This window comes from Marmota marmota, unplaced genomic scaffold (genome assembly GCF_001458135.2).
Source record: "Marmota marmota marmota unplaced genomic scaffold, marMar, whole genome shotgun sequence".
Lineage (NCBI taxonomy): Eukaryota > Metazoa > Chordata > Mammalia > Rodentia > Sciuridae > Marmota > Marmota marmota.
Window position 1 is genome coordinate 15,040,592 of NW_026000093.1, and position 26,933 is coordinate 15,067,524.

At 35.3% G+C, this 26,933-nt stretch overlaps 1 protein-coding gene across 1 annotated transcript in view; it reads left to right on the forward strand.

Moving 5' to 3' along the window:
- LOC107142426 (cytochrome P450 7B1) overlaps positions 1-24,441 on the forward strand; it is a 182,034-nt gene extending 157,593 nt beyond the window's left edge. Inside the window, exons 5-6 of the mRNA XM_015485835.2 lie at positions 9,872-10,047; positions 18,280-24,441. Of these exons, the coding sequence (XP_015341321.2) occupies positions 9,872-10,047; positions 18,280-18,567 (464 nt within the window). The 3' untranslated portion in view covers positions 18,568-24,441. The remainder of the gene's footprint in view (positions 1-9,871; positions 10,048-18,279) is intronic.
- The last annotated feature ends 2,492 nt before the right edge of the window (positions 24,442-26,933 follow it).

The following is a 26,933-nucleotide window of genomic DNA, read 5'->3' on the forward strand; positions in this document are numbered from 1 at the left end:
AACCAAAGCTTTGCAATTATTTGGAAAAAAAAAGTTTATGCCTATTAAGTCATTTGATTCTAAGCATCTGTTGGTGTGCTAATTCTTTCCAAACACTGCTGCACTATCTTGACAAAAAAAGGATTTGGAGATTGAAAAAGAAAGTATTTCAGAGGACAACTTGTGTACAAAACATATTTATTCTTCCTTAAAATGGTGTGTCTACATTTTCAGGCGCAGGTTAGGACATTTTAAACAGCTAGAAGTGTGTAGTTCTCAAAAATGTACTAAATGTCTTTTCTACTGTAGGTTCATGATTAAAACATACTTTAAAAAAATCAGGGAGGACAAAATGAAGGAAGGGAGGGAAAGAAGAAGAAAAAAACAATTACAAACTGCCCCATGTCAAACACTGTTATTTTGTAAAATATTTGCTAATTCATGAGATGTACAGAATACCCATTTCAAACACAGTTGGGGTCCATAAGTCAAAGTTCTTTTTGTTTTCTACATGGACTATACATCTAGTTTTTGTTGTTGTTGTTGTTGTTGTTGTTTGTCATGCTGGGGATTGAACACAGGGTCTTGTGCATGGAAAGCAAACACTCTACCAACGAAGCTATATCCTCAGCCCAACCTATACATCTGTAATATGAGCTCTAGATCACAGCAAGATCACATTCACCTTTACAGGTTTGGGGAAGTCTCTTCATTATCATTATGTAGTGAACTTACACTCTCAAAGTTAAACTCCTTATCAATGAGTTATTCCTCCATATTAGCATTTCATTCTCTGATATCCTTTTAGGTGACAATAGTCCAAGTCCCTTTGGACAAATGCAGAATCAAGTATTTATTTATTTATTTATTTTTTAATATTTATTTTTTAGTTCTCGGCAGACACAACATCTTTGTTTGTATGTGGTGCTGAGGATCGAACCCGGGCCACACGCATGCCAGGCGAGCGCGCTACCGCTTGAGCCACATCCCCAGCCCCTCAAGTATTTATATATCTGTATCACTTCACTCCTTTGACTATGCAGGCCAGTATTTTAGCATATATTGGCCTCAACTTTTTATCTTTTAAATTCGTCCAGGTTCTTTAAGGGTAACTTCTGAGAACAAAGGCCCTCCCAGTCTTGATCATAGTTGACCACCAGTTGGCATTGAGAATAATGGCCCAAGTGTTGTAGAAATTTTTCCCACTGGTCAGGCTGAGATCCGTCAGAGGCAGTGGCAGAAAGCAAACTGGCCAGAAATGCACAACATTTTTGTAAAATTCTGGGTGGTTATCTCTGTTTGGATACATTGTATTTGTATTTCTGGGTAGAATATTTACGGTTTCTTGAAAATTTTAAGATTGCATTGGCTGTATGTTCAAGTAATTTCCATATCATCATATGAATAAGATGATACATATAGGGAAGTCATGCGAATAAACTTCAGGGGATGTGTATCTGTCTTCTGTACTAATAATAATTCTTAAAAATTCAGTTGAAACTCATCAACTCTATTTTTGTTCTCAATTCCTTGTCATTGAAACAAAAAAAAAATATTTTTAAACCATAGTATTAAAACAGAAATGTTTGGATTTATTTGATCAGAAGAAACTGCAAGTTCTACAGTTGTAACTTGGGTTCCTTTAACTCAATAGATGGACCTGGACACTTTCGTACTTAGAGCCCTCATAAATGTATAGCTCCCCTACCATCATCACTCAGTGAATGACAACCGAAAGTTCCAAGTGAGTTGAGATCTACCTGTACAAAGGTCATTATGCCTTCAGCAGCTACAAAGCTCATTGTGAACTTGGTCACCAGCAAAGACCAGTGTTGTTCATTATGAGACTTTAAAACATTGGAGTGCATTATCACCTAGAAAAGAGATACTTTTTCACACTTTTTTTTCACAAATATAAGGTTAATGAGATTGAAATAGATTTTTAATGAATCAGTTAAACAACAGATGACCCCTACATTTAGTCATAGGTCGATCACAAGTATTGCTCTTTAACAAAGGAGCATGAACTGTGTGATACATCAGTGCTTTCTTTCCAGTGCTTTTTTTGGTACCAGGGATTGAACCCAGGGGCACATCCCCAGCCATTTTTATGTATTTATTTATTTATTTGTTTGTTTTTGGAAACAGGGTCTCTCTAAGTTGCTTGGGGCCTTGCTAAGTTGCTGAAGCTGACTTTGATCTTGTGATCCTCCTGCCTTAGCCTCAGAAGCCACTGAGATTACAGGCCTGTACCACCATGCCCAGCTCTTTCCAATGCTCTTGAGAATCGCTTTTCAAAACCATTCTACTCTTTTCTTTTATACAAAGAAAACATGACAGTATATTGTTTTATATTTATCCATCTTATTAAATGAAGGGTACTCACTTATCATGACCTCAATAAAAATTCTTATTTATCAATGTTCAGTAAAAAATTCTACAAGTCTAAATAAAATGTAAACTAACAATAAATGCAACAAGTTTCAGATAACTATTACTTGGTGTCAAGATCTCAATAGGAAAAGATGCTGAAAGAATGGATGTTGAAAAACTCTGTGAGGAAAGTAAGAATTTTTTAAGTGTTTTTCATTAGGAAAAGTCTGGGTATAAGTAGTATTTAGAACTCCAGGTTTCAAATACAGGAAAAGAAAAGGATAAAAGATGATCCTGAAAGGTAAAGATAAGAAAAATATTAACACAAGGAAAGCAAAGATCTCACAATTGAAATTTTGATAAATTGATAGCAAATAATCTTGATAATTGCAAATAATCTCATAGTTTATCTGAAAAAATGGATATAAATAACAGTTGAATGGAACACAGTATAGATTCAATAAATGTTACCTATTATTATCACCAAAATGATATTTAACCTCTATGACATCCTTCCAGAGTTGATATTGTTTTCTTCCTTTTCAATTACTTGTGATCCAAACTGACATCGTATTCAGGTCTGCCTTACCCCACAGGGATGCTTTTTCTATGCATCATCCGGAAAAAGAGCAAAAATAATTCTAGTTAACACATAAGGTAAAATGAATTATAACTCCTCAACAGCTCAGGTAAATTGTGGGCACCTGATTTTGTTTGATTATATATCCTGAAATTGAGCAAAGTTGCAAATGTGGTCTCTTTGAAGAATATTGGAATAAAAGAAGGTGCTGTAAAACAAGAGCTAGGCTAAACCTGTCAGGCTTTTTTTTTAAAAGGAGATCATAAATTATTATAATTCTTAGGATTATGAGCCTGAGCTGATTCCCCCATCAAAATTTTATTAAAGATATTTAAACCCATTGCTTGTGAGCATTTGGGGTGAGTAGGGTGGAGGAACCCAGAAATGAAAGATCAGTTAGAAAAAGTAAAGGTCCTTTAATAAGAAATAATCATCATCATTAAACATTATCATAGTGAATATATACATGATTTCAATATTTCAGTGTAATTTTATAGACCTATTTCATGAGATCTTCACCAAGATACTCTGAGTAAATATGGGCACTGCTATTTTGTCGTTATTGTAATAAAGGAGAAAATTATCAGGGTCTAAATAACTTGCCTAAGGGAGTGGGGGGTGGTAAAAGAGAGAGGAAGGATTTGCACTTAGGTTTTCTGACCATGACCATGACCACATTTTTCTCCTCAGATCTGTCTGATCCCAGAGCCCTTGGAATCCTTTTCATTGTTCCAACTGAGAGGGGAGAGGAGTCCTTTGTATCTTGACTCTATGAAGCCAGCCATGATATGCACGTGTATATGATCAGGAAATGTGGGCCAAATTGTTATACAGTTACTTGAATTTTTAGCTTCAGGATAAGAAAATATAGATGATATTTCTTTCATCCCTAGACTAATAATATTAATAATTCACTATACATTAAGTAACTCATGTATTTAGCTTACTTAATTCTCATGTATTACTATTTTTATTTAATTATTAGATAGTATAGTTCAACGATATTATCTAGGCAAGCCAAATCATATAACTAGACAGGAGCAGATCCAGAAACTGATGCCTAGTCTACTTGACTTCATTGCCTGACCATCACCACTGTTAACCTCAGACAAAATTTCTCTAGAAATGGACCAGAGATCTTGAGCTCTGTTTTTTACAAGATATGTATTACTCATTTTCAAATGCAGCAGGGTTTGAGGGTTAGGACAGAGCTAGAGATTGCCATTAGAAGCTTTTCATTTTAGAATGTTTTTAAATTTACAGAAAAGTTAGACAGTAGAAGGAGTTCCTATATACCTCCCCAGAGTTTCCTTTATTATTAGCATCTTACACTTGTGTGGTATGCTTATCCCAATTATGACTATTGTTTTGAAAGGCTCATTCAGTATTATAAAATACTTGTATACTTAAAAAATTAAAAGTTTACCTAAGTTAGACAATTGTGACATTTGCTGAAGATCATCTCTTTTGATAGGAAGATTGACAGGGTATAAATTTTACTTTAAGTCAGGATCTTCTAGGCCGGAGAGAAGGGAAGCCATCGTCCACTGAGGGATGCATTCAGAAACTTAACAGTGTAGGCAGTGAGATTTTTATAGGTAATACAAAGAAGCATTAGCAAAAATACAAAATACACTGATTTGGATCTTTATCAGATAATTTTTCATTGTAGCACAAAGCTAAAAAGATTTTATAAGATAGTGAATGATGGGAACAGAAGCTGAAAGAATTTGAGGGGAATTTTAATAAGAATTAAAGTAGCAGATTGTTGTATGTAGATCTAAAATGAAATTGCAAAAGAATGTGATAAGGAAATGTATGGCTTTGAAGAAACCAATGCAAAGCCATGATTCTTGTCCTTGATTGATCATTGGAATCATCTTCTTCAAAAATTAGTTGTCCTGGTCCTGCCCCCAGAAATTCTGATTTCATTGTTTTGGGGTGAGGGCTGATGGCCTTATAAAATCCTGATATGATTCAAACGCACAGCCAACTTTTAAAACCAGTAATTTCAAGGTTTTAGTTAATGCAGTGGTTCTGAGTCTATTGGCAGGGATGGAGTATTTATTTTAAACAATCCCAGGTGACTCTAATGGGCAGCCAGGACTTCAGATAACTTGGGATATCAGAAAGCTTAAAACAAGCCAGTGAAGATTATTTCAAAGTCTGTTCCTCTTCCACTCCCATGGAATTTCAGTAAACGTTTGGTGTTTAGGACACAGAAGAATTCCTCTCTACTTTTCCAACTGAAATAGTACATCCAGTTCTGCCACATTTTAAGAGGCACATTGGCTAATTGAACTCATCCAGCGCATCAAAAGACTGACTACCATATCATCTCTGACACACAATTAGAGAACCGCATGATAGTTGTCTTTACACAATTAGAAAATGGCATGAGAGTTGTCTTGACACATTTTTAAAGGGTTGTTATGTGGAAGAGGAATTAGACTTTTCTACCTATGTTTTATAAAGGTATGAAGGGAAAGGCAAATTAAAGGGAAGAAAATTTCACTTCAATGTGAAGCATAACTTTTCACTAAAATGGGCTTTCAGGATGTCATCACTGGAGTTATACAATCAGAATTTGCACAATATCAAATTGCCAACAGAATAGAGTTTAAGTGTTCTCATCACAAATAAGTGATAAGTATATGAGGTAATACATATGTTAATTAGGTCAGTTTAGCCACTCCCCAGTGCATACATATTTTTAAACATCACATTGTATGCCATAAATAAATACAAATTTCATCTATCAATTAAAATGAATTTAAAAGGAAATTTTATAGTGTCTTATGTAGAATCTCAAGAGCACTCTTCCCTATATGCTGTGTGCATGAAGGTCAGATCCATATTGCTGTCCCTCTCCTCACCAGCAACAGTGGCTCAGTGCTCTGAGCAGAGTAGGAACTTAATAAATATTTGTTGAATATATGAATGTTGAATTTACATTTATGTATTTTAGCAGTAAACCCAAATTTGTGTCTGCAACACACAGGAAGGTAGAACTTCATACCAGCTCAGACTTACTTTTAACTTTATTCAAATACACAATTGTTGAGCCAAGAAATTGTGATTTTGCTTTAAATTTATGATCAGTTATCACAATTTCTTTTTTATCTCCTCATCTGCCTGGAAGAGGTTATGTCAAGACACTCGTGCACACAGATACACACATATCTTGAGCCTCACTCCATTTCAACACACCTTCTGGAACAGAGTGTATTCATATCCACCCTTCCTTTCCCCTTTCCCATCCACCATCTCTTTAAGACCGCCTAAGTGTTCAGCCCCAGTGACTTCAGCAAGGCCTGACTGTTCATTTCACTCCAGCCATCACTGCTATCCGGTGATCACCATGGCTAATCAGATGGCATGCCAGCCTGCACCGATCATTAAGATGACCCAAATTAACAGCCTGGCCATGTCACAGTACATTCATTCCACGTATACAGACATGGCCTAAGTGTGAGGCAGAAACCCGGATGTGCTTATCTGCATTTGCATTGTAACATGCATTATTGATTGTCATGATCTGCTTTAGTACTTTAAATCTGCAGATGAGAGTCATTTGTCAATTATTCCAGCCAGAGTTGAGAACTGAGAGCAAAAGAGAAAGTATATGTGCCTTTTTCTGCCAGCATATCCTTTCATTTTCTATTTTCCTCCAGCTATATTGTAAAACGTCCTCAGCTCTTTGCTTAGAAGGGACACTTCATCCGAATAGTTTTATATCCTGATAAGAGAAACAAGTCTTTGCTAGCCAGGTAAAGGAGGTAGCACAGACCCAAAATTTTGAGTTGGTTGTGGGAATTTTTGTAATCCGCTTTCCTTGTGTATTCATTACCAGTCAGTAAACTCGGTTCTTAATAATACACAGGCAGCCTTATCTCAATCACACTTGTAATTGTTAGCACCTTGCAGTGGCTGGTGTAAATTTTATCCCCAAAATATTTGCATTCTTGATAGCCATTTTTCTACAATGCATTCTAATAATTAGAAGGTCCTATTACCTGCTAAATGTTAGTGTAAATTAACAATCCATTATGCACAATAAGTTTTATAAAACATTTACAGAGAGAGATCATGTTTAATTAAAATTAACTTCCATATGAAAGCCAAGTACACTAATGATTCACAATGACCTTTTATTACCTGCAGTCCCTTGTTTTGGCTGGATGATTGACAGCTTGCTGTTTGGCTACCATGTTGAATTTCAGCTGACAAGACTTTTCATTTTAACTCAATTTGCCCGCCTATCACAAGCTGGTGGCAGGCCAGACCCAAGTCACCCAGCTTTGCCTCAGCAGCTTGCTCTAGTTCTCATTAGTACGCATTTATTCAGTGGAAATTGGAAGACAAATGCTTGAAGGCATGTGAACTAAGTATAGCAAATTAGGTTTAAAGACTGAATATTTATAAGTATATGGAAAGTTTTTTTTTTTTAAATTCTAGAGCGAATTGAGAACTGAGTGCTAGCTTTGGTATAAAAGAAATGAAGATAGAAGGGGGAAGATTCTAAGAATAACAATACTATAAGCTTTTTCTTTCCATTTTGGAAATATGTAAAATCTCTCTGACAACACCTTATCAAATAAAAACCTGGCTTCTCTTTCATGGAATGCTTGCACAATGAAGTTTAGCACCTCGTGTGTGAGAAGGGGGAAAAAATGAGGGTCATGTTCATTTGTTGCTTGGTTATCCCTTGGTATGTTTTAAATTGCCTTGTTTGTTCGGCACTAGCACAGAAACAGATGTTGCTCTACCGTGCAGGATAATTTACTGTACCTCCTGGTGTAGCATGGAAGTCCTCCCAGGGCCCAGCTGGTCTGTCAGTGGCACTGGCTGGTGTCTGCTCAACTATGACAACTACAAGTAGAGGCTGCAATTTTTTTTATTGTGCAGTTGTCATTCTTCTCAACATATAGCTCTGCCCGCATTTGTGCTGGGGCTGGTGGAAAAGCTGCTGGCTTTTGTGTCTGTATGTGGTACTGCAGAGCCCCTTAAGCTTGACTCTCCATTGCTGATAATAACGCAACTCATTACTTTTGTCGTCTAATGATTATCGGCATGATCGCTCAGAGCGAGAGCCAACCTTGTCTTGCACACATAACTGGTACTGGAAGGTAAAACAGATTTGTCACTTACGATCTGACTGCTGAGCCACACTTTGAGCTCCATTATTGTGATTAACTTCTGCATAAGATATGCTTGCCCAATTGTCATTTGTGATACTGCAGTGGGCGCAAGCTGCCATGTTCCCTGAGAGCATACTGGCCAATCGGATGTGACCATGTTATTTGGACTGTTAAATGCCTGCCCTGTCACAGCAGCCACCCCACCATTATTTTGCTTTTGTTTTTCTTCTTCCCACACCCCTACTGGATTTGTTGGGTGAACAGCACTGCTACATATGTCAGCTACCATTTCACACCACAAGCTAAAATGATGCTACGCTATTGTTGGTCCAACAGGGCCAGCAGCAGTACATGGGAAGCCGACCCTTGCTTTTCACCATAGAAATGTTGGTTGTTGGTGTCCTGCCAGCTGAAATCCATCGTGTCAGGTGCCTTGTGGCTATCTGCAGTAGAGTCCATGTTCCAAAACCAAAGTTCTTTTCTGGCCTCATCACCAGCAAACCGATTTGACTCTGCCTGATTATAATAACGAAGGCAGTCCAAGAGAATATGCACAGCCTCACTGTACGTCACATTGAATCACCACACTGCCCACACAGAGCTGACCGCAGCCTCATTTCTTTAGACAAATGCATGCTTAAGGAAAAACCTCCTGGGAGAAGGCACCCAAAGCTACTTCATATCCCTTTGCAGGCTGTGCATAGATTGAAATTTTACTGAAATAACACTTATTTTTATTTTTGCCAGATGCAAGCCCTCCCTGATGGTCCTGCCTTTAATAATCTAATAATTGGATACTCAGCGTGTCAGAGTTTTGCTGAACAATAAGAAACTGGCCTTCGAGTGTGTGTGTGTGTGTGTGTGTGTGTGTGATTGCTAAATTGCAAGTCATAAACACAACCATTTGTTATCATGTGAAAGGGGAAAAAACTCCATTTGGAGCTCTTTTCACATTGCTGATTAGAAAGAATCAAGCTTTATATTCTAAGACCCATTCACGCTGGTGGAAACATAGTCAGTTTTGATTATGAAGGGAGAGATGCAGACCTAGACAGGAGCTACACGCTGATATGCATGCTATCAGAATGATTTATGCAAATTATGCATATTATTCCCAAAGGAATTCCTCCTCAAACTGCCAGGATAAATTGCCGGAAATTAGCCATAAAATCTGTCGTGCTAGGAGCAAAAGGTGAAGGCCACTGGGAAAGCAAGGACATTCGGCTTCTGGAATCTTCTAGGAGATGATGGTGACTGTTATTCTCCCTGGATACTGTGGAAAATATGGTTTTCTTCTGAATCTTATTAAAGTATTTTTGTTTGAAATTTTTCCAACAAATGCTGACTCACATTTTATTTACAGCTAGCATAAAAGAAATTAAGTGTTAAGCTGTCTCAGAAAGTACTACTCAATTACTTTACTATTCACTGCCTAAATGGTAATTAAATGACTTAGCCTGGCTTTAGGTTGGTCAAATAACCCAATAGGAGTGTATTGTAAGTAGAATATGATTTAACTCTCTAAAGGTATGCTGTGTATCCCCTTAACATTCTTTCTGCCTGAACATAGCACTGCTGACTCTTACCTGTGAAATACCCCCCTCAGCTATGTTGGGGCAAGGCCACCCCACTCCTGACCCTTGCCATCCACAGCCCCCATTGGCTCCCTCTTGGTGTTCAATGGATGTGTTGAAGAAATGCCTTCCCTTTTCAATCACGGCTATTGAGTGTTACTGCCTAAGTGAAAGCACCTTTCAAAGCAGCAATTTTTCAGTAAGCTTTTGTCTGTTTCCTTCAGATAGCATCATTCTTGAGGTTTTGCGGCTACACTCGTATTCCAGCAGCATTCGTTTTGTGCAAGAGGATTTCACTCTCAGTTCAGAGAACGGCAACTACTGCCTGCGAAAGGGAGACCTGATTGCCCTCTTTCCTCCAGTCCTACATGGTGATCCTGAAATCTTTGAAGCTCCAGAGGTAAATAAGCATCAAGCCAGTCATCACTTCTTCTTAGTGCAAGAACATCTCTCTTCTTCATGATCTCTCTTCCTCTTGCCACTTTGTTCCAGAAGAGATCTGAGACAGCTTGATGACTTGTGTTTTTCTTTCTAATAAGATAGTTTGTTTCTTTACTAAAGTGTTTTTGAAGGATCCATCTTTGAAAGGTTGTGTGATCTACAACTGGAAATAGTGTGATCAGACTAAATATTATTTGCTTTAAATGAAATGGAATATTGTACCTTGGCCACTATTACCTTTAGGCCAAAATTAAGTTCTGCTTGGCAGAGAATTACTGAAAACCATGCAGGGCCTAGCTCTTGACAGGTGGCAAAGCAAATAAATAATGACAACTCTTTTGCTAAGTATTTGCAAAGTAAATTCGACTCTCCCAAAGACTAATACCATCATTGTTATAGTAAAGCCCAAGTACTTTTTCACTAAAGGTATATGCCCCTTCTTGATCAATTAGTATGGCATTATGAACTTGAGATTGTAAAGCTGCTGCTCACTGGTGAAGCTCTGAGGGTAATTGTGTCATCTCCTTGTATTTTTTTTTTTTTTGAAGCTGGAGTTAATGAATATCAAAGACTGGAAATTAATCCACCCGATTCATCCCTTAATACCACTTCAGAGATTCACCACCTGCATGCAAATTGAAGGCAGTCATATTCTTTTTGTGCTTTTCATGAAAGTAATTGTTGTTGTAGCTGTTTTTGTATATACAATGCTTTTTTATTTTTTTCCAAAGGGGAACTTCTGTGCTCTTTTTGAGCACTTCATAACTGGGTCACTTTTAAATCCTAGTTTCTAAGTTACATGTTTTGCAGCTAGGCTGAATTATAGTATTGTTGAATTTTAGAAATTAACACAAAGAAATCAGAGTTCAAATAATAGTAACATAATCTGCATTTATTTCATTAGCAATAGCAAATATCTTAGTGTGGGAATGTATGTATTATTTCCACCCATTTCTAAAGAGGCATTAGGTGAATGATGATCCCCAATAGCTTGTAGAATATTAGCAAGTAAATGAATACTCTGTGGACAACAAGCTTCATCTCCACATTTGTAAATATCAAAAAATTTCACTCACAAGTACATATTTAATAAATAAGACAAACACATAGTTAGTATCTGAAAAATGTTTCTAAATATTAAAATAGTTTCATTTCTATTCATAGTTTTTCACTTAGCTTCTACTTTCATTTTACATTGTGATTATTCCTCTAGTCATTAAGTTTGCTACTTTAAAATTGTCAACAAACACTCAGTAAATGTTCACCAGATTACCACTAAATTTTTTGGCATCATTCTTTATAGTACTCCCAGTTTTTACCAGTCTTCACCCCCGTGATAAAACAAAAAAAAAAAGACCTCAATTTAGAACTTTAGGAATTTAAAAACCAAAGTTAAAAAAAAAAGGAAAGTGTTTTAAGAAATTTTCTCCTGTGGAATACAGTGGCAATGACCAAATGTTACATAATAAACTGCCCAGTCTTGATAGTAATCATGAGGGTTTAGCCCATACTAAATCAATAGAAGAACAAAAATGCAATATTTTGAATATTGACTTAGCATCATTAAAGTAGCTCTAACTTGAGTTGAGGAGCAGTGTCTATTCTTTACTAGATTGAACATTAGCCAATAATGCCTAACTGATTTTAAAATTAACTAGCTAATTTTTGCCATAGTACCCTGAAATTAATTTTGGAAATGCTGATAATTCTTAGCACAGGAAAAAAAAAGTTAAGTAAGATACAGTTAAGAATCACTTTAATATGATTGTCCAGTTCTTATCATTCATTCTACAAACATTTACTAAACCTACCACCATCAGACATATAAAGTTATTCCTTTGGTTCGTAACAACTTAAGATAGCAAGAAGAAGATGCTATAGATCTTCACATAGCATCCCAAAACAACACATACTGACAGTAGAAAAAGAAAATTCTGTAAAATCCTATCCATGGCCATTCCTCACTAAGAACACGGGGCCACAAGCTCATGAGAGATGTATATTCATCACTACCAGCCTAGGCTATAAACTTTGAATGAGATGACCAGGTTTTAGATATAGAAAACAGACAATTGCTATTGGGCCAAAACTACTAGGAAGACTAACCCTGAATACAGGTGTAGCTGCTTTGGAGGACATAGAGGCCTGAGAGGATTAATAGACACAGCTTCTCCCAACTCACTTAGTCTTGGCTTCAGAATTTCTGAGACCCAAAGGCTCTAAAATGTTGCTTTCCAAAACAGGCCAAGGTCTTCCTTACCATTTTAGAACTTTTATTCCCACATTTCTATATTCATGAAGTGTCCCTCCCTCCCTGTCCGCCAGCAAGCTTTAGGTTACTCCACAAGAATAACCTTAATCACATCTTCTTTGATGATGTTTCTGATTTCCACATTATTCCAGAGAATTTGCCATTGCCCACTCTGTGGCATGTGCCCGCTTTGTTATGGTGCATACTGCAGTATTTTGGAAGTTACTTCTTTCAGTCCCCCCCAACATAGGACATCATCCATGGTCAGCTAAATAATGAAGGGGATGATGGGATACATAAATGCACTGAAGGTATACTTCAGTTAAAACTTTAAATCAGGATAGCACACATTTACATATACACTGGGAGTAAGCACAGATCAAATGAAGAACTGACTTGTGCTGGACACAGTGATGTACACCTGTAACCCCAGCGACTCAGGAGGCACAAGGATTGCAAGTTCAAGGCCAGCCTCAGCAACTTAGTGAGGCCCTACACAACTTAGTGAGAACCTGTCTTGAAATAAAAAACAAAAGGTGTGGGGATGTAGCTCAATGGTAGAATGCCCCTGGGTTAAATCCTCAGTACCAAAATTGAGGACAGCGGGAGGGGGAAGTGACTTGTTCATAAGCATAGTAATACAATTGGAGAGTGGTAAGAACTATGGTGAGAGGAGACCCTGTAAAGCATGTCAGTGGGAACAGTGGATACTTCTGAATGAGCCCTCAATTCTTGCAAGCCTTTAGATCTAGTTTGGGCACATCATATTGATCCTTCTTTTTTTTTTTTTCTTTTAAAGAAAATGACTTTGGAAAATTGAAGTCTAAAATAATATGGGATAAGAAAAAGATATTTCAAGACCTAATTTGGCCTATAAGCTGCCAGCATGTAACTTTTGTGTTAAGAATTTTTCTTTTCCTGAATATTGGTTGCTTAGCTTACTGTTATGTTGAGCATTCAAGTGAATCTTGCCTGTGCGGGAAAATAAATTGGCAAGTGAAATTTACAATGAGAGTGAGAGCAAAATAACACCCCTTTGACTCTTCCTCTGTGTCTCTCTCTCTCTCTCTAGAGGACATGCTATCCAACAAAGTCTAGATACTCCATTAGTTAGCTAGGAGTGAATAGCTTTTTAAGTTTTTCTGAGGGCTACTCTAAATGTACATCTATTACTAGCCAGAACTCATGTAACTGTTTATCAAATAATCAGAAAGAAATGGTGATGATTTCTTTTCTGTCAGAATGCAGTGATATCCAGAACTGGAGCTATGGAAAAGACCAAATCTGTTGATTCATATTTCCAGGCCTAGAAATGCTAAAGGATAAAGGCTCGATGACACTATTAGGCTATAAGAAAGACACAGCAAGTATTTAAGACAAGAGTACTTTATTATCAGCACACTGCCTCCAAAGGTAAAGAAACATGGTAAAATGACAGTGGAATTCCAAATACTTTGGAATATGCCCCCAAAAGGCTCTGAAGTTGAAAGGTCATGTTTATCTTAGTGTAGTTCTACTCTATGTACTCCTCAGAGTTGTAGGCATAAGAAAATGATGAATGAATTTGAAAGCCCTTGAGAAAATTCAAAATCACTACAGGAATTGTGGTATCCATTTTATTTTTATTATTATTAATGTTCTTAAAATAAACCAGTTATGACAAATGAGGAAATAATCCTAATAAAGGTTGTCTGTATATCAACAAGGAATAAAGATTGTGTCATCAATAAACTTCAAGGAAGCAAACCTACTGAGCATCTACTGAAAAGCATTGTGATAGGCATAAAGGGTAACACTCCTGGCCCTTGCCTAAGAGTCCACAGTATAGGAGCCGAGCCTTATTATGCAACCATGTTCTCACAGCCAGATCCTCTGTGTGGACAACGCTTCTTCCATTACCAGTAAACTGGCACTTCATACCTACAGTATTGAAACCAGTTGTGTCCTTATATATCAAAGTGTTAAAAGGCTCTGATTTGTAATGTTTGTCCATTTTCATGGTGTAAATAATACCATCCATGGTAGATTGCAAGTTACCAACTTGAAGACCCCAAAACACGGGTTTGGGAAAGGTGTACCAACCTATCACAAGTTGGCAGCAGCTGACTGCATCTCACAGCTGACTTGAACCCAAGTCATGGAAATAAAAAGGAACTTCCTTACTTTGTCATCTTTCCCCTCATGAGGGCTATAACTAAAGGCAGCAAAGCAGTGGCCCCTTAGTCATCCATTCAAAACACTGACAGGTTGTGTTTATTACTATGAAGTCATTTCTTTTGTCTAATTTCAATTGCTATACCCAACTTATAAATTGGATATAAGACATGAGCCTATCATGGGTTACCTACCTCAGCAGGACCATGTTTTAAATCTTTGTAGCTTCAATGCTTCTTATACAGGAAATGCTAAAAACAAAGAGAGAGAGAGAAAGAGAGAGAGGAAGGGAGGGAGGGAGGGAGGAAAAATCTGTTGAACTGAACTAAACACAGTATTTGGAAAACACAAATTAGGATGTTATGCAATCTTCCACTGTCATGTATACCAAAAATTCTCCTCTATTCAGAATATAGGATCTTCTATTCAATCTTGATTTCATGTGTTTCAATAGTATACCATTTCTACTACTTAGAAATACTGAATATTTACCTGTTTCTCATTGTCTATATGATGATTTTTCTTATTCAATGTCCATGTTTTTCCAATATGGTTTTAAAATATAACTTTACTCTCCTGTGTTTGTTCATTAATTTAACAAACAAATGTGGAACCTCGACTGTGGAAAATAACATGATGTTAGAGACTTTGAAAATACAGAGATAAATAAGACAGTGTCCCAGCTCCGCCGCCCTGGGGTTTCTTGACCCTGCCATCTTCTGCGAGTTAGCTTCACCTTGCCTAGTGGCAGGATGGCTATGGCAGTTCCAGACACCATGTTCACAAATCACCAGGCCCTGAGAAAGAAGGATAATGAACCATTTCTTTTCTGGTTTTCTTTTTTTACAAGAGAAGAATGCTCCTAGATGTCCCTACAGATTTTTCCCTCATAGCACTGATCAGATTGGTTCACACGTCCTGTCCCAAACCAGACAGAGGCCAGAGAATTGTGATTACCAAGATTGGTGCCTAGATAAACCTCATACTTCTGTATGAGTGATACTGGGGACTCTGTTAAAGGGGCAATGGGGAATTTCAGTGTCTTACACCTTTTCTAATTATTTCCCTATTCTCATCTTTTAACTGACCCTCTTTAATTATGAAGTATTGAGCTTTGTATGATCAGTGCATAGGATTTAAGTCAGCATGATGAATCCTAAGTTTAAGTGGACCCAAATGAATGGATCCATCTTATGCTTCTTAACCCGATGTTTCTGTCACTATGACCCCAAAATCTCAGGAGTGAGATTATAATATCCTTTCTCCTTTTGGCTAAAAACCAAACTGTATCCCTAGCAAAGTCCTTTCTAAAATTAGTTTCTGTTAGGTTCTCCATGTCTAAGTAGTGGAACAAACTGAAAATAAATTTTAACTCAGAAACATATCTATACCCATGTGATGATAATCACCGAGTAAAAGACCTTGGTCATTTATATTTTAGTTTTACAGAATAAACAACAAAATAGAAATTTCCAAGATGTTTATTATGAGGAAATGAAATAGAAGGGAACAGAAAACTAGAGGAGTGGCATTAATGATTGACTAGAGGCTAGAGGAAATTGGTTATGAATACTCACTGAAAGTCATGGGCACTGTGGCCTCTCAGAGGGCAGCACGATGATTTTCACAAAGAACCTGAAAAACCATGATGGTTTCTGGTTTATTTGTGATATCAGGACACTGTAGTGATAACCTATGCTAAGGTTTCCTTTTGCATTAACACATATTATGTTTAGTTTTGAACGGATCATTTCATAGCAAAGTTCACTTCCCTGGGGAGCTCTGGGGAAGAGTGCTAGTCTTCTCAAACTGGTCAGCAGGAGGCACCAGGACTAAGTCTAGGCAAGCATGCCTGGTCCCTAGAAGTTCACCAGCAGAGTTTATTCCATAAGTAGTGTCTCCAGTAACAGTGTATGTCAACACAGACTGTTCTTCCTTCAGGAATGAACAGATATTTTGGTTTAGATCCTACTTGGATACATCCCAGAATTGGCATGTCAGGAAATAAAACAATTATCAAAATTCTGATGGATTTTGTCATTATTACTGCATATGCAAATTGAAGGAGACTAGAAACTACCCCCAATTTTTCTAGCTCAAATAAGTGTTCTAGGTAGATGAGGGTAAACTCAATGCTATGAAAGGAAATGATTCATTGATGTTAACCACACTACCATTGAGTGAGAAAATAAGATCATCTGTGATGGACTCAGAATCCATCCATGTGTTATAGAGTTTTCACCAGAATCTAAAATGCCTTTTATTTGACCTACTTCTTTGCATTTGCTGTCATGTAGTTTATATCAAACTTGTGTGCCAAAACAGGTCGAATATTAATGAGCACCAACTACAGGAACTACATGGTCATTTTCATGCAGGTCACAAGACTTAATTTAATCAATGGTTTAATTCACCATGGGCTGAAATAAGGTCATTCAGTCCTCTCTAAAAAAACTCAAGTGAGGATTGAACCATACCCCTTTGGTAGCATGGAAAAATTAAGATGGTGAGCCCAAACACTCTAGATTAAACAGTCTCATCATTTTCTGTAGCAAATAATATATTTATTAAATATACCAGAACCGTCTGCCACCCTAGAGTTAATCCAAAGAGATTTCACTGAAGTAGAAATTTCACAGGAGAAATTTCCTTAAACATCAAAAAACAAGCAAAATTGATTTTTGTGGCTTAGGTTCTTTCTAGCCTTTATCTGAATCTTATTATTTTAAATTTATTTAATTGAAACATAAACACTGGATCCAAAACTCATAGTTCTCATTCATCAGTAGCTGATTGGGAAGGGATAAGGAAAAAGAAAATTAGGGATCCACAGTTACGTTGCTTCTGTGACTACTAGGATTCCTTATTCCTTGGTAACAATGACAGTGCTACAGCTGTCTCCTACCCAAAATTGGTATATCAAGGGCCAATATGTCAAGACCCAATATGTCAATACCCACCTTAGAGAAAAAAATAGAGATATAGCTTCTACACTTACAAAGCTCAGTTTAGGTGCTATGGCTTGAATATGGTTTCTCCGCCTCCAAACGTCATGTTGAAGTCTGCCATCTTGGCAGTGGGGATCATAAGAGGTATCCTTAAGAGGGATTAAGGCCTTTCTTGGAACTGACTGGACTGGCTACCTCAAAATTGGGTTATTAGGGCTGGGGCTGTAGCTCAGTGGCAGAGTGCTTGCCTAGCATGTGTGAGCATGGGTTCAATCCTTAGCACCACATAAAAATAAACAAATAAAATAAAAGCATTCTGTCCATCTATAACTACAAAATATTTTTTTTAAAACAGTGGGTTATTATAAAGTGAGCCTACCTCTTCCAAATTTGCCCAGTTGCCCTTCTGCTTTCCACCATGAAATGAAGCAGCACAAGACCTTTATCAGCACCATGCTCTTGAACTTCTCAGTCTCCAGAATCATGAAACAAAATAAACCTCTTTTCTTTATAAATTATTTATTCTCAGATATTCTGTAATTGCAACAGAAGACTGACTAAGACATTAGGAGAAAATGTGAATAGGGAAGAGAAATCATATGGTGTTTGGACTTCACTTGACTATGGGGAAGTAATTTCCTAGGAGCATATGAGTTTTGGGCTTTGTTTTGTTTTTGAAATTCATGAATGATTTGTACATAATCAAGTTTTACTTTCTGGTGTTGCTGATTGAAAGAATCTTTTAAAAGAGGCAGGAAAAGCTAGTAATTTTGTGGACCTGAAATCAAACTATTTCATGTAAAATTTTAATTTTGACATTGTGTTTTGTTCTTTATAGGAGTTTAGATTTGATCGTTTTATTGAAGATGGTAAGAAGAAAACCACCTTTTTCAAAGGAGGCAAAAAACTGAAGTTTTTCATAATGCCGTTTGGATTTGGTACCAGCAAATGTCCAGGTCGATATTTGGCAGTTATTGAAATAAAACTATTGTTGATTGTATTTGTAACTTATTTTGATTTAGAGATAATTGACAAAAAGCCTATCGGACTAGACCACAGCCGCTTAATGATTGGTGTTCAGCATCCAGAATCTGATGTTTTATTTAGGTACAGGGCAAAATCTTAGAGAAACCAAAAAAAAAAAAGAAATCTATCTAAATGAACCTAAACATCCTAAGCTTATCTGTTTGTTTAATTTCTGCAAATGCAATTGCTATGTTTATTTAAGAAGTACCAATTTATATTTGATCTGAGATTGGTCCAGTTTGTGTTTGATTGCAAAGTCTATCAAAAAATAAAACAGAATGATATCATAAAATGGACATCAAAATCAACTTCGTGATAAGTTCAAAATAGCTTGTTTTTACTTTTTACTTATTGTGATTTTCACCTGTTATAGTGAGTTTACCTTCACAGCACCTAGTTTGGCAGTGTGGGGTTTTTTTTTTAATCAGTTATTTGCTAATATGTAAGAGTACATTTTATGTTCCACTGAAAAATTGTACTGGAAATGGACACAGTCTAACAAATTCCAAATTCTCAGAGAACAAGGAAATTAAATTTCCATGAGCTACACTGGATGAAAATGTTCCCTTCAAATGTAATATCAATAATATCTATATTGCCAGGGTACGTTTGCATTAAATGAGTTTTGCAGTAGATTAAATGCTTCAACTTCACTTCAATATTTAATCATCCATAAATGCTCTTTTATTACTTTGTATACTATGTCTCAATAGAACAAAATTCCCTGTTATGTAAGACCTCTCATGTTCAAGTTAGATACTGATAAGATTAAATGTATAAGAAAACACAAAACCTATTTTATATTCAGAAATTGCCCTAGACATTAGTATTAGGTTTTTTATAGGCACAAATGTTGAAATCATTACAGCATTATTGCAGCATTTGGCCTTTGTATAAACTCCAGGGGCTACGCCAACATTGCAATGAACTTTTCTTAATTACAGAAACAGAGAAACTAAATACTAGTATTTGTTCTTGACATCTCACTTTTTTTACTTGTAATCTTTTAAATTATAACATTATATAATGCAGTGTAATTTCATGGCACAATGCAACATCATCTCATCAATTCAAAGATTTCTAATATCAGATTACCAAGTAGTTGACATTTGACCTAAAGAATGAACCAATGTATAAACAGTCAATACAGGTAATTAAGCTCAGTTAATTCATGCTACATTAATTATAAAATCCAATAGTTCAGAAATTTTCTATTTTTAAATAAGAAATTTATTTTTAAATAAAATAAAATGCTTGTTATACTTAATAAACAAACATGATTATCTAACATTTTCTCCTTTTATAATTACATGCTCTGAATGTTTCTTTATTGAAAATCTAATGCCATGAAGTTTGGTTTTGCTTGGATGAGGATGTGTTTATTTTCACCCTTATTCTTTTTTCTTATTTTCTTGAAAATGACCATTTGTAACTGTGTAAGTTTATGGGATACAAAATGATGTTACGACTTTGAATACAACATAGGATAATTAAATCAAGACAGATAACATATCCATTACCTCAGATACTCAACAATTTTTTGTACTAAGAATATTTGTATTGTATTCTCTTAGCAATTTTGAAACATATGAGATACTCTTTTATTAACTATATTTATCACACTGTGCAATAGATTTCAAAAAGAAAAAGTATTCCCACTAGCTGAGATTTTGCAGCCTTTGACCATTGTCTCCCCATTCTCCCCACCCTCAGCCTCTGTAGCTACAATTCTATTCTCTGCTTCTGTGAGTTTGATTATTTTAGATTCTCTATGTAAGTGAGAACATGTGGTATTTGTCTTTCTATGCCTGGCTTTATTTCACTTAGCATAAGGTTCTTCACTTTCATCCATGTTCTCACAAATGCCAGGATTTCCTTCTTTTTTAAGGCTGAATAGTATTTTAGCATGTGCATATACCTCATTGTACATGATAAAATACTATATATGCTCTTTATCTGTTTGTCTTTTGATGTATCCATAGGGTGATTCCCTGTCTTGGCTATTGTCAGTAGTGCTGCAGTGAATATAGGAGTACAGATCTCTCTTCAACAAACTGATTTCAGATCTGCAGAGTAAACAGCCAGAAGTGGGATTGCTAAATGTCCTCATTCTTGAAAAGTTGTTGGTGTTGCTGGATGCACAAACATAAACTGATAGTAATTTCCTCATAGAACTTTGAAGATGTCGCATGTTCCTGCGGCTTCTGTTCTTGTTTTTGAGGGGTTAACGGTTACTCGATGGCTCACTGCTTAACTATGACCACTTGGACTTCTTCTGTTTGCTTTTGATGTTCTTAGCCTCTTTCATGTCTCATGCTGCTTCTTGAATATGAGAAGGAGGTATTTCATGTAGGAAGGATTACTCGGCCACCCTCTCTTGATCACCCCTCTCAGATGCTATACTTCATCTTCTCACTGTATCTTCTAGGTTGTGTAGCCTTTTCTCCCCACATTTTTCGTCTCTCACATTTGAGATAATTTCTTTAGATTTCTAGTTTCTTTTCCATATAGTATATCTAATCTGCTCGTTAACCCATATATTGAGTTTGTTTCTTCTTTTATATATTAAACCTCAGGTTTACAAGTTTGGGTAATCATACTTCTTACACTCTTTAGTTCATGGTATACAATTATAGTTGGTCTAAGCAACACCCTTCTGGCTTTATTTATTCCATTTTATCATACCTCCCTCATCTCAGACAAGCATTCTAAAGTGTTTAGTGTGTACCTTTTGATGTGTATACTTTTATATTTGTAAATATCTTGGGAATATTTTTAACTTACATAAATATATTCTCTATAAATCATATCCTTCTCAACTTTTGTATAAAGGCTTGTGTTTTCAAAAATATATTCACATTTACTCTATTGCAGTTAAGTGGACCATAGCATTCCATAATGTACACTCATTGTGTTTCGCTTTGTTTCATTTTGATACTGGGGATTGAACCCAAGTCTTGCCACTAAGCCACATCCCCAGCCCTTTTTATTTTTTGAGACAGGGTCTCACTAAGTTGCTGAGGCTGATCATGAACTCAAAATCTTTCTGCTGCAGCCTCCCCCGATTGCACTCACTATATTTTAATGATGTGTTCACTCAGTGATTGATCCTGTGTTCAGTGAGACAATTAATGTGGGAGAGATGCCAAAGCAGAACTTCAAAACTCTCTCGCCCCATCCTCCTACTATGCCCAGCAACCCTCAGCTCTGGGCTTCTACATACTCTTCTCCAACTGGCCCACCTCACACACACATTTAGTCTGTGACAGTCTGCACTCTCCCCAAGACATTCCAAATTTGTTTGCTCTATCCTTAGATCCATCTGTCCCTTCCCCATCTGTGGGGTCTCCATGGTTGATTTTGAGTCCAGTTGTAAACCTTTAAGTTCTCCATTCCATTGCCTTTACTAAGTTTAATAGTTACATTTTTCCAGTCTGATAATTCTCTTTTGTTCTTTATTTCATAATACCTTGTTCTTTCATCATATACTCAATGCTCTTTCGTTTCTTTTAACTATATTAAGAAAACATACTTTGCATTCTGTATCTAATATTGCCAATTCATTGGTGTTTTGTGTGTTTGATTCTCTAGTTTATTTTTCTTTAACTTACTTGGGATAGCTTAAATACCAAGCTCATGTTCCTTGGAATTTTATCTCTGGAAATGTTTATTTTAAGACCCAAGTTTTTAAAGTTTATTCCTCCAGAGAAAATGTGTTATTGCTTTTGTCCCAATGCTGATGTTACCATCAAACTCAGATCGATTGAAATTTTCAGCTTGAGAATTTGGGAGGAGGCGAGGCATGACACAGGTGTCGTGAATTCTAGCCCTAAGTCAGGTAGAATGTAACCCCATGATTAGGAATAGACAGAAGAGACATTTGCTTGTTCGTTTCACCCAGACACAAGGCTGAGACAGGCAAATATATCCACAGTCTTGCTCTGAAAAGTATTTTTCTGTTTACCTACTAAGTGTGTTGGCTCTGCAGAGTCTTGAATTACACACACACACACACACACACACACACACACACACACACACACACTTGAGCCCAGCTCCAGCCCTGGACTTTATCTCCTACCTGCCTCAAAGCATATTTCATCCACTTTGTACTATTGTACTAGAACATCTAGTCCACCATCTGTCCTGAAGTGGAAACCTTCATATTTTTTGTTTCCTGAAACTTCCATATTCTTAAATTCAACTTAGTAGTATACTTGCATGATGTTGTAGCAGAGGAAATGCAAAACAAAAATTGCATTCTAATTTCTACTTAATATATAGAAGTGTATAAAGGAATTTAGAAGTGCATACAAGAATTTAGAATAGAAAGTAAAAATCAAGATGGCAGAGAAAAGATTATATAAAAGGAATGGACAGTAGAACCAAAACAAAGCAAGAGAGTCATATGATAGATTTAAATCCAGTTACTAAAGTGATTATGAATAGAAAAAAAATGTCATGAAGAAATAAGCAAAAGACATGGATTCTAGTTGTGTCATAATTAGTTTGTTATCGTCAACAAGTTACTTTGCCTCTCATTACTTCAGTATTCTCATTAGCAAAAAAAATAATAATTAGACCTTTTGACATCTTGGTTTAATTGCAACAAGTTAAGCATAGTTATATGCATGAACTTATTTTGAAAAATACAATGCTATATACGATTACAAACTTTAACAGAGATACTTAAAAATGTTGTGCCTTTTAAAAATCATTATGGTAGAGGGAATAATTTTCTGGTCATTAATTAATTCATTATTCATCTATTCAATCAAGCATTGGGCACTTCCTCTATTCTAGATATGACACTATGCATTCAATTATCCAATTGATATTGTGATCCTATGAACAAAACCAAATGGCCAGTGAGGCTCCAAAAGGTTTTGAAATTATTTTATATATTATAAAAATCCATCTTTTTATTTTTACAGCTTCACCTAAGTTTAAAAGGAAATAAATAATAATCAAGTTATCATTTTATATCACTGACCAATAATAATGAAGCCGTCATCTGGTTAGAGGAAGGTAAATGCCTTGAAGGATTTTTTTCTTAAAGCCATTTATCACTAACTCAGGATTGCTGATAGGGAATGTATGTGTGAACTTTGGTCTCCTTGGTTTTATCTTCCCTGGCACAATTCATCCTATCACATCCATTTTGTCATTAAGTTTTGAGTCATGTGTCTAAGGCAAAGGAACTTCCATGCTCAAAATTTACATGATTATTTGTGCTTATTTTATTTAAAAAAATGATTTTAGTAATATTTCCATTAAGCATCTTCTAATTTAACAGTGGAGTCTTAAAACCCATCAAAGACTAAAGCACAAAGTTTATCAAGGTTTTTGATCTCAGTATGAAAGAATGTCAATAATTATTTAACTAAGGATCTCATGCCCTTAAAATGTGCACTTTTTTAACCTGTTAAATTTGCCAAACTATTTTTTTACTTGAACTCCATTATTAGGTATTCATATTCACATACTCAATTAAGAAAAAGCATGCTAAGATTGCATTCCCTATAGCATTATTTTAAATTAAAATGAGCAGTCTCATAAAACAGTAGTATTTATCTAAAGCAATTATTACTTACTCTACTGCAGAGTGTAATTCTAAATCATTGATCATTGAGGTTTGAACATTTTAGCTTAAACGTTTATTTTGTTTATATTACTTTCTAGGGTATGTTAAATATAATTGGTGAAAAAAACCAATTCAGCAGTCTTAAATAGGTGATAATTTGGCCATGGCTATGTTTTTAAATGTTTTTTAGAAAAGTGCTGTGAATTATAAAAAGCAATAGTCCTGATATATTTGTTTACTATTATCTTTTGATTTCTAAAACGGCATATGTGTGGATCATAGGAAAGTAAACTTAAAATGTTAAGCAAGAAATACAATTATTTTGCAAATGTAATATTTAGTGTTCTTTTATTTACAACAGAAAGTCAATAAATCAACTTTTGACTCACAGATTAATGATTATGTCTCCTTATTTCCCTACTAGTAATAAATTGGGTGACAGAAGATTTTATTACAAATAGCAAATTATTTGGAATATGATGCTGCTGTCTTTAAAATGCATTTTATAGTCAGAATATTTTTCATTGTATTTTAACATTGTTGTTTATATGTGAGGTAAAAACAGATCCAAAAAATATTACCAAGTTTCATAATGTTTATTTTTAGCTGGCTGAGCTACCTTTCTTAATACTCAGTATTATTCTGTGGAGAAAGAGACATACAAAAACAACAGAAAATGGGAGATCTCATTAGATGTGATCTTTTTGTCTTCTGCAGTTTTCTTCACTTTATCACAGATAATGAATAAAGCTGAGTGATATTTGGACAGTATTCAATTTATTCATAAAACTGAAATGCAAATCATAAAGTGTGTAATACAATACAGTTGATGAAAACGTGAATGTGAAATAATGAAATGTGGCTCTTTTAGCAACTGTACCTATAGTATTTCACTGGGATACTTGACTTTTCTAAAGAACATTTGTGTGAGTCACTAACATTTTACTTGAACTCACATCACACAGTGAGAGTTCTGTTAGAAGGTGCTTCTGTTAGCAGGTAACAGGAGCTAATCTCTGCTGGAAGGTCCTCCTATTCATTTGAAGTAATCACTTCAATATTATTTATTTATCAACAAGGGTAAATTGCCCATTAAGTGGGCAATCTGTGAAGTCATTATCTTTACTTTCAATTTTACTTAATAAAACAATAAATAAAAATTTGCAGAACTTTCTGGATTTAGTCATGATCATGTGAGTGATGTGCTTTTTTTATTCAAGATATAGATGCAAAATACTGATAGTTATGCTGGATTTTAAAAAAAGAATTTGATATTGTTTATTATTATTAATTAAAGTATAGTTTATGTTCTCAACTCCTACATGTGTTGATTTTTATAAGGTGAGAGGTGACATTTTGCAGACTACACAGAAAATACATATTTAGAGATAAAATCTTGAAGCATTTTTATATCTCTTATAGCAATTTGTGCTTATACGAAAACTAGAGAAATGGAAATAACAGGTAAAGGTATTACTATCTAGTGATTCATTATTGAGTCAAATTTAAACATCTGTAAGTAGGAAGCATGCACTAGTTGTAGATTTTGTTTGCTTATAAGGGAACACATACTCCAAATAACTTTTACTTCTAAGAGCTAGCCATTGTAGTTAACATAAAATATATATCATATTACTGATAGATAACAAAAACATTTTGCTTTATTGTTAATTTTTTTAAATGAAAAGTGCTTCAATCCCACAATTCTAAGAATTAAGCAGTATAAAGTTTTATAAGTGTCTTTGTTTTATACCTTAGATGGAATATTTTTAAAAGTATTTGAAATCACTTTTAAATTTTTGATGAAGTTAATAGTATACATGTAGTAATACTTTCTCCATGTTGTACAATTAGATGCTCATTTTTTAAAACCTTTAACAAATTTATATTTACAGAAAAGTTATAAAAACTTTTCATCTTTAGAGAAGATGAAACAATATTGACAAAAAGTTAAAACTAAGGAAAGATTCCAGGACTTAACAAGTTTAAGATCTTCATAAATCCTTGACTTTCAAAGATAATTGACCATAACTATCTTGTAGGGCAACAAATAACACCTGAGTAACAGAGATAAAGTGAGGATGTGTGCCACCCATATCCTCCATAGTTCAAATAATTAGTTTTGCTTTCATAAAAAAAAAAACAATTTTCTAAGTTGTTCAAAGAGATTAATTTGTTGAATAATTATAGATTTTTTTTTAAAAAAAACCCTTTTGAGAAACCTATACTTTAAATGTATGCCTGATGGTTCTCCAAGACCCAGGTATGTATGTATTGACCCCACTCCCTGATTCATCGGAATTCAATAAATACATGTCTTTTCCTCTCAAATGAAGGGCATAGGCTCAGAGTAGCATCTAAATTGTGACCATAATTCTGCAAAGAAACCGTACATGGCAAATATAGCTGCACTTACTTGAATCGGCAATGCATGATTTAATGTTTTAACTATTTAGGTACATAATCAGAGTCTCTCACAGAAGAAGGTACTATTTATCTTCTCTTTTTAAAGAGTAGATGAGGATACTCAACAGAAAAATCCTTGCTTGAAATTCTTTAGTAATTCCCAAAGCAGAATAAATGTATAAAATGAGATTAGGTCATGAAACATTTTTTATGTTTAAATTCTCATCTCTAAACACCTCTATTAACAGCAGATTTGAGTTGTGACCATCCTCCTAATAAAAAATGAAATCTCTAAGATTGAGAAACATTTGTAAATAATGGATCCTTTAAATATCCCTGAACTTTATTCTAAAACTTATAAGGAGAAATAATAATTGCTTTACATAACCACTGATACCATTTTAGCATTTGATGAAGATGTTAATTTATGGTTGGTTAGCAGTTTATGGCTGTCATTAGTTTTTCAGTTTGGTCCA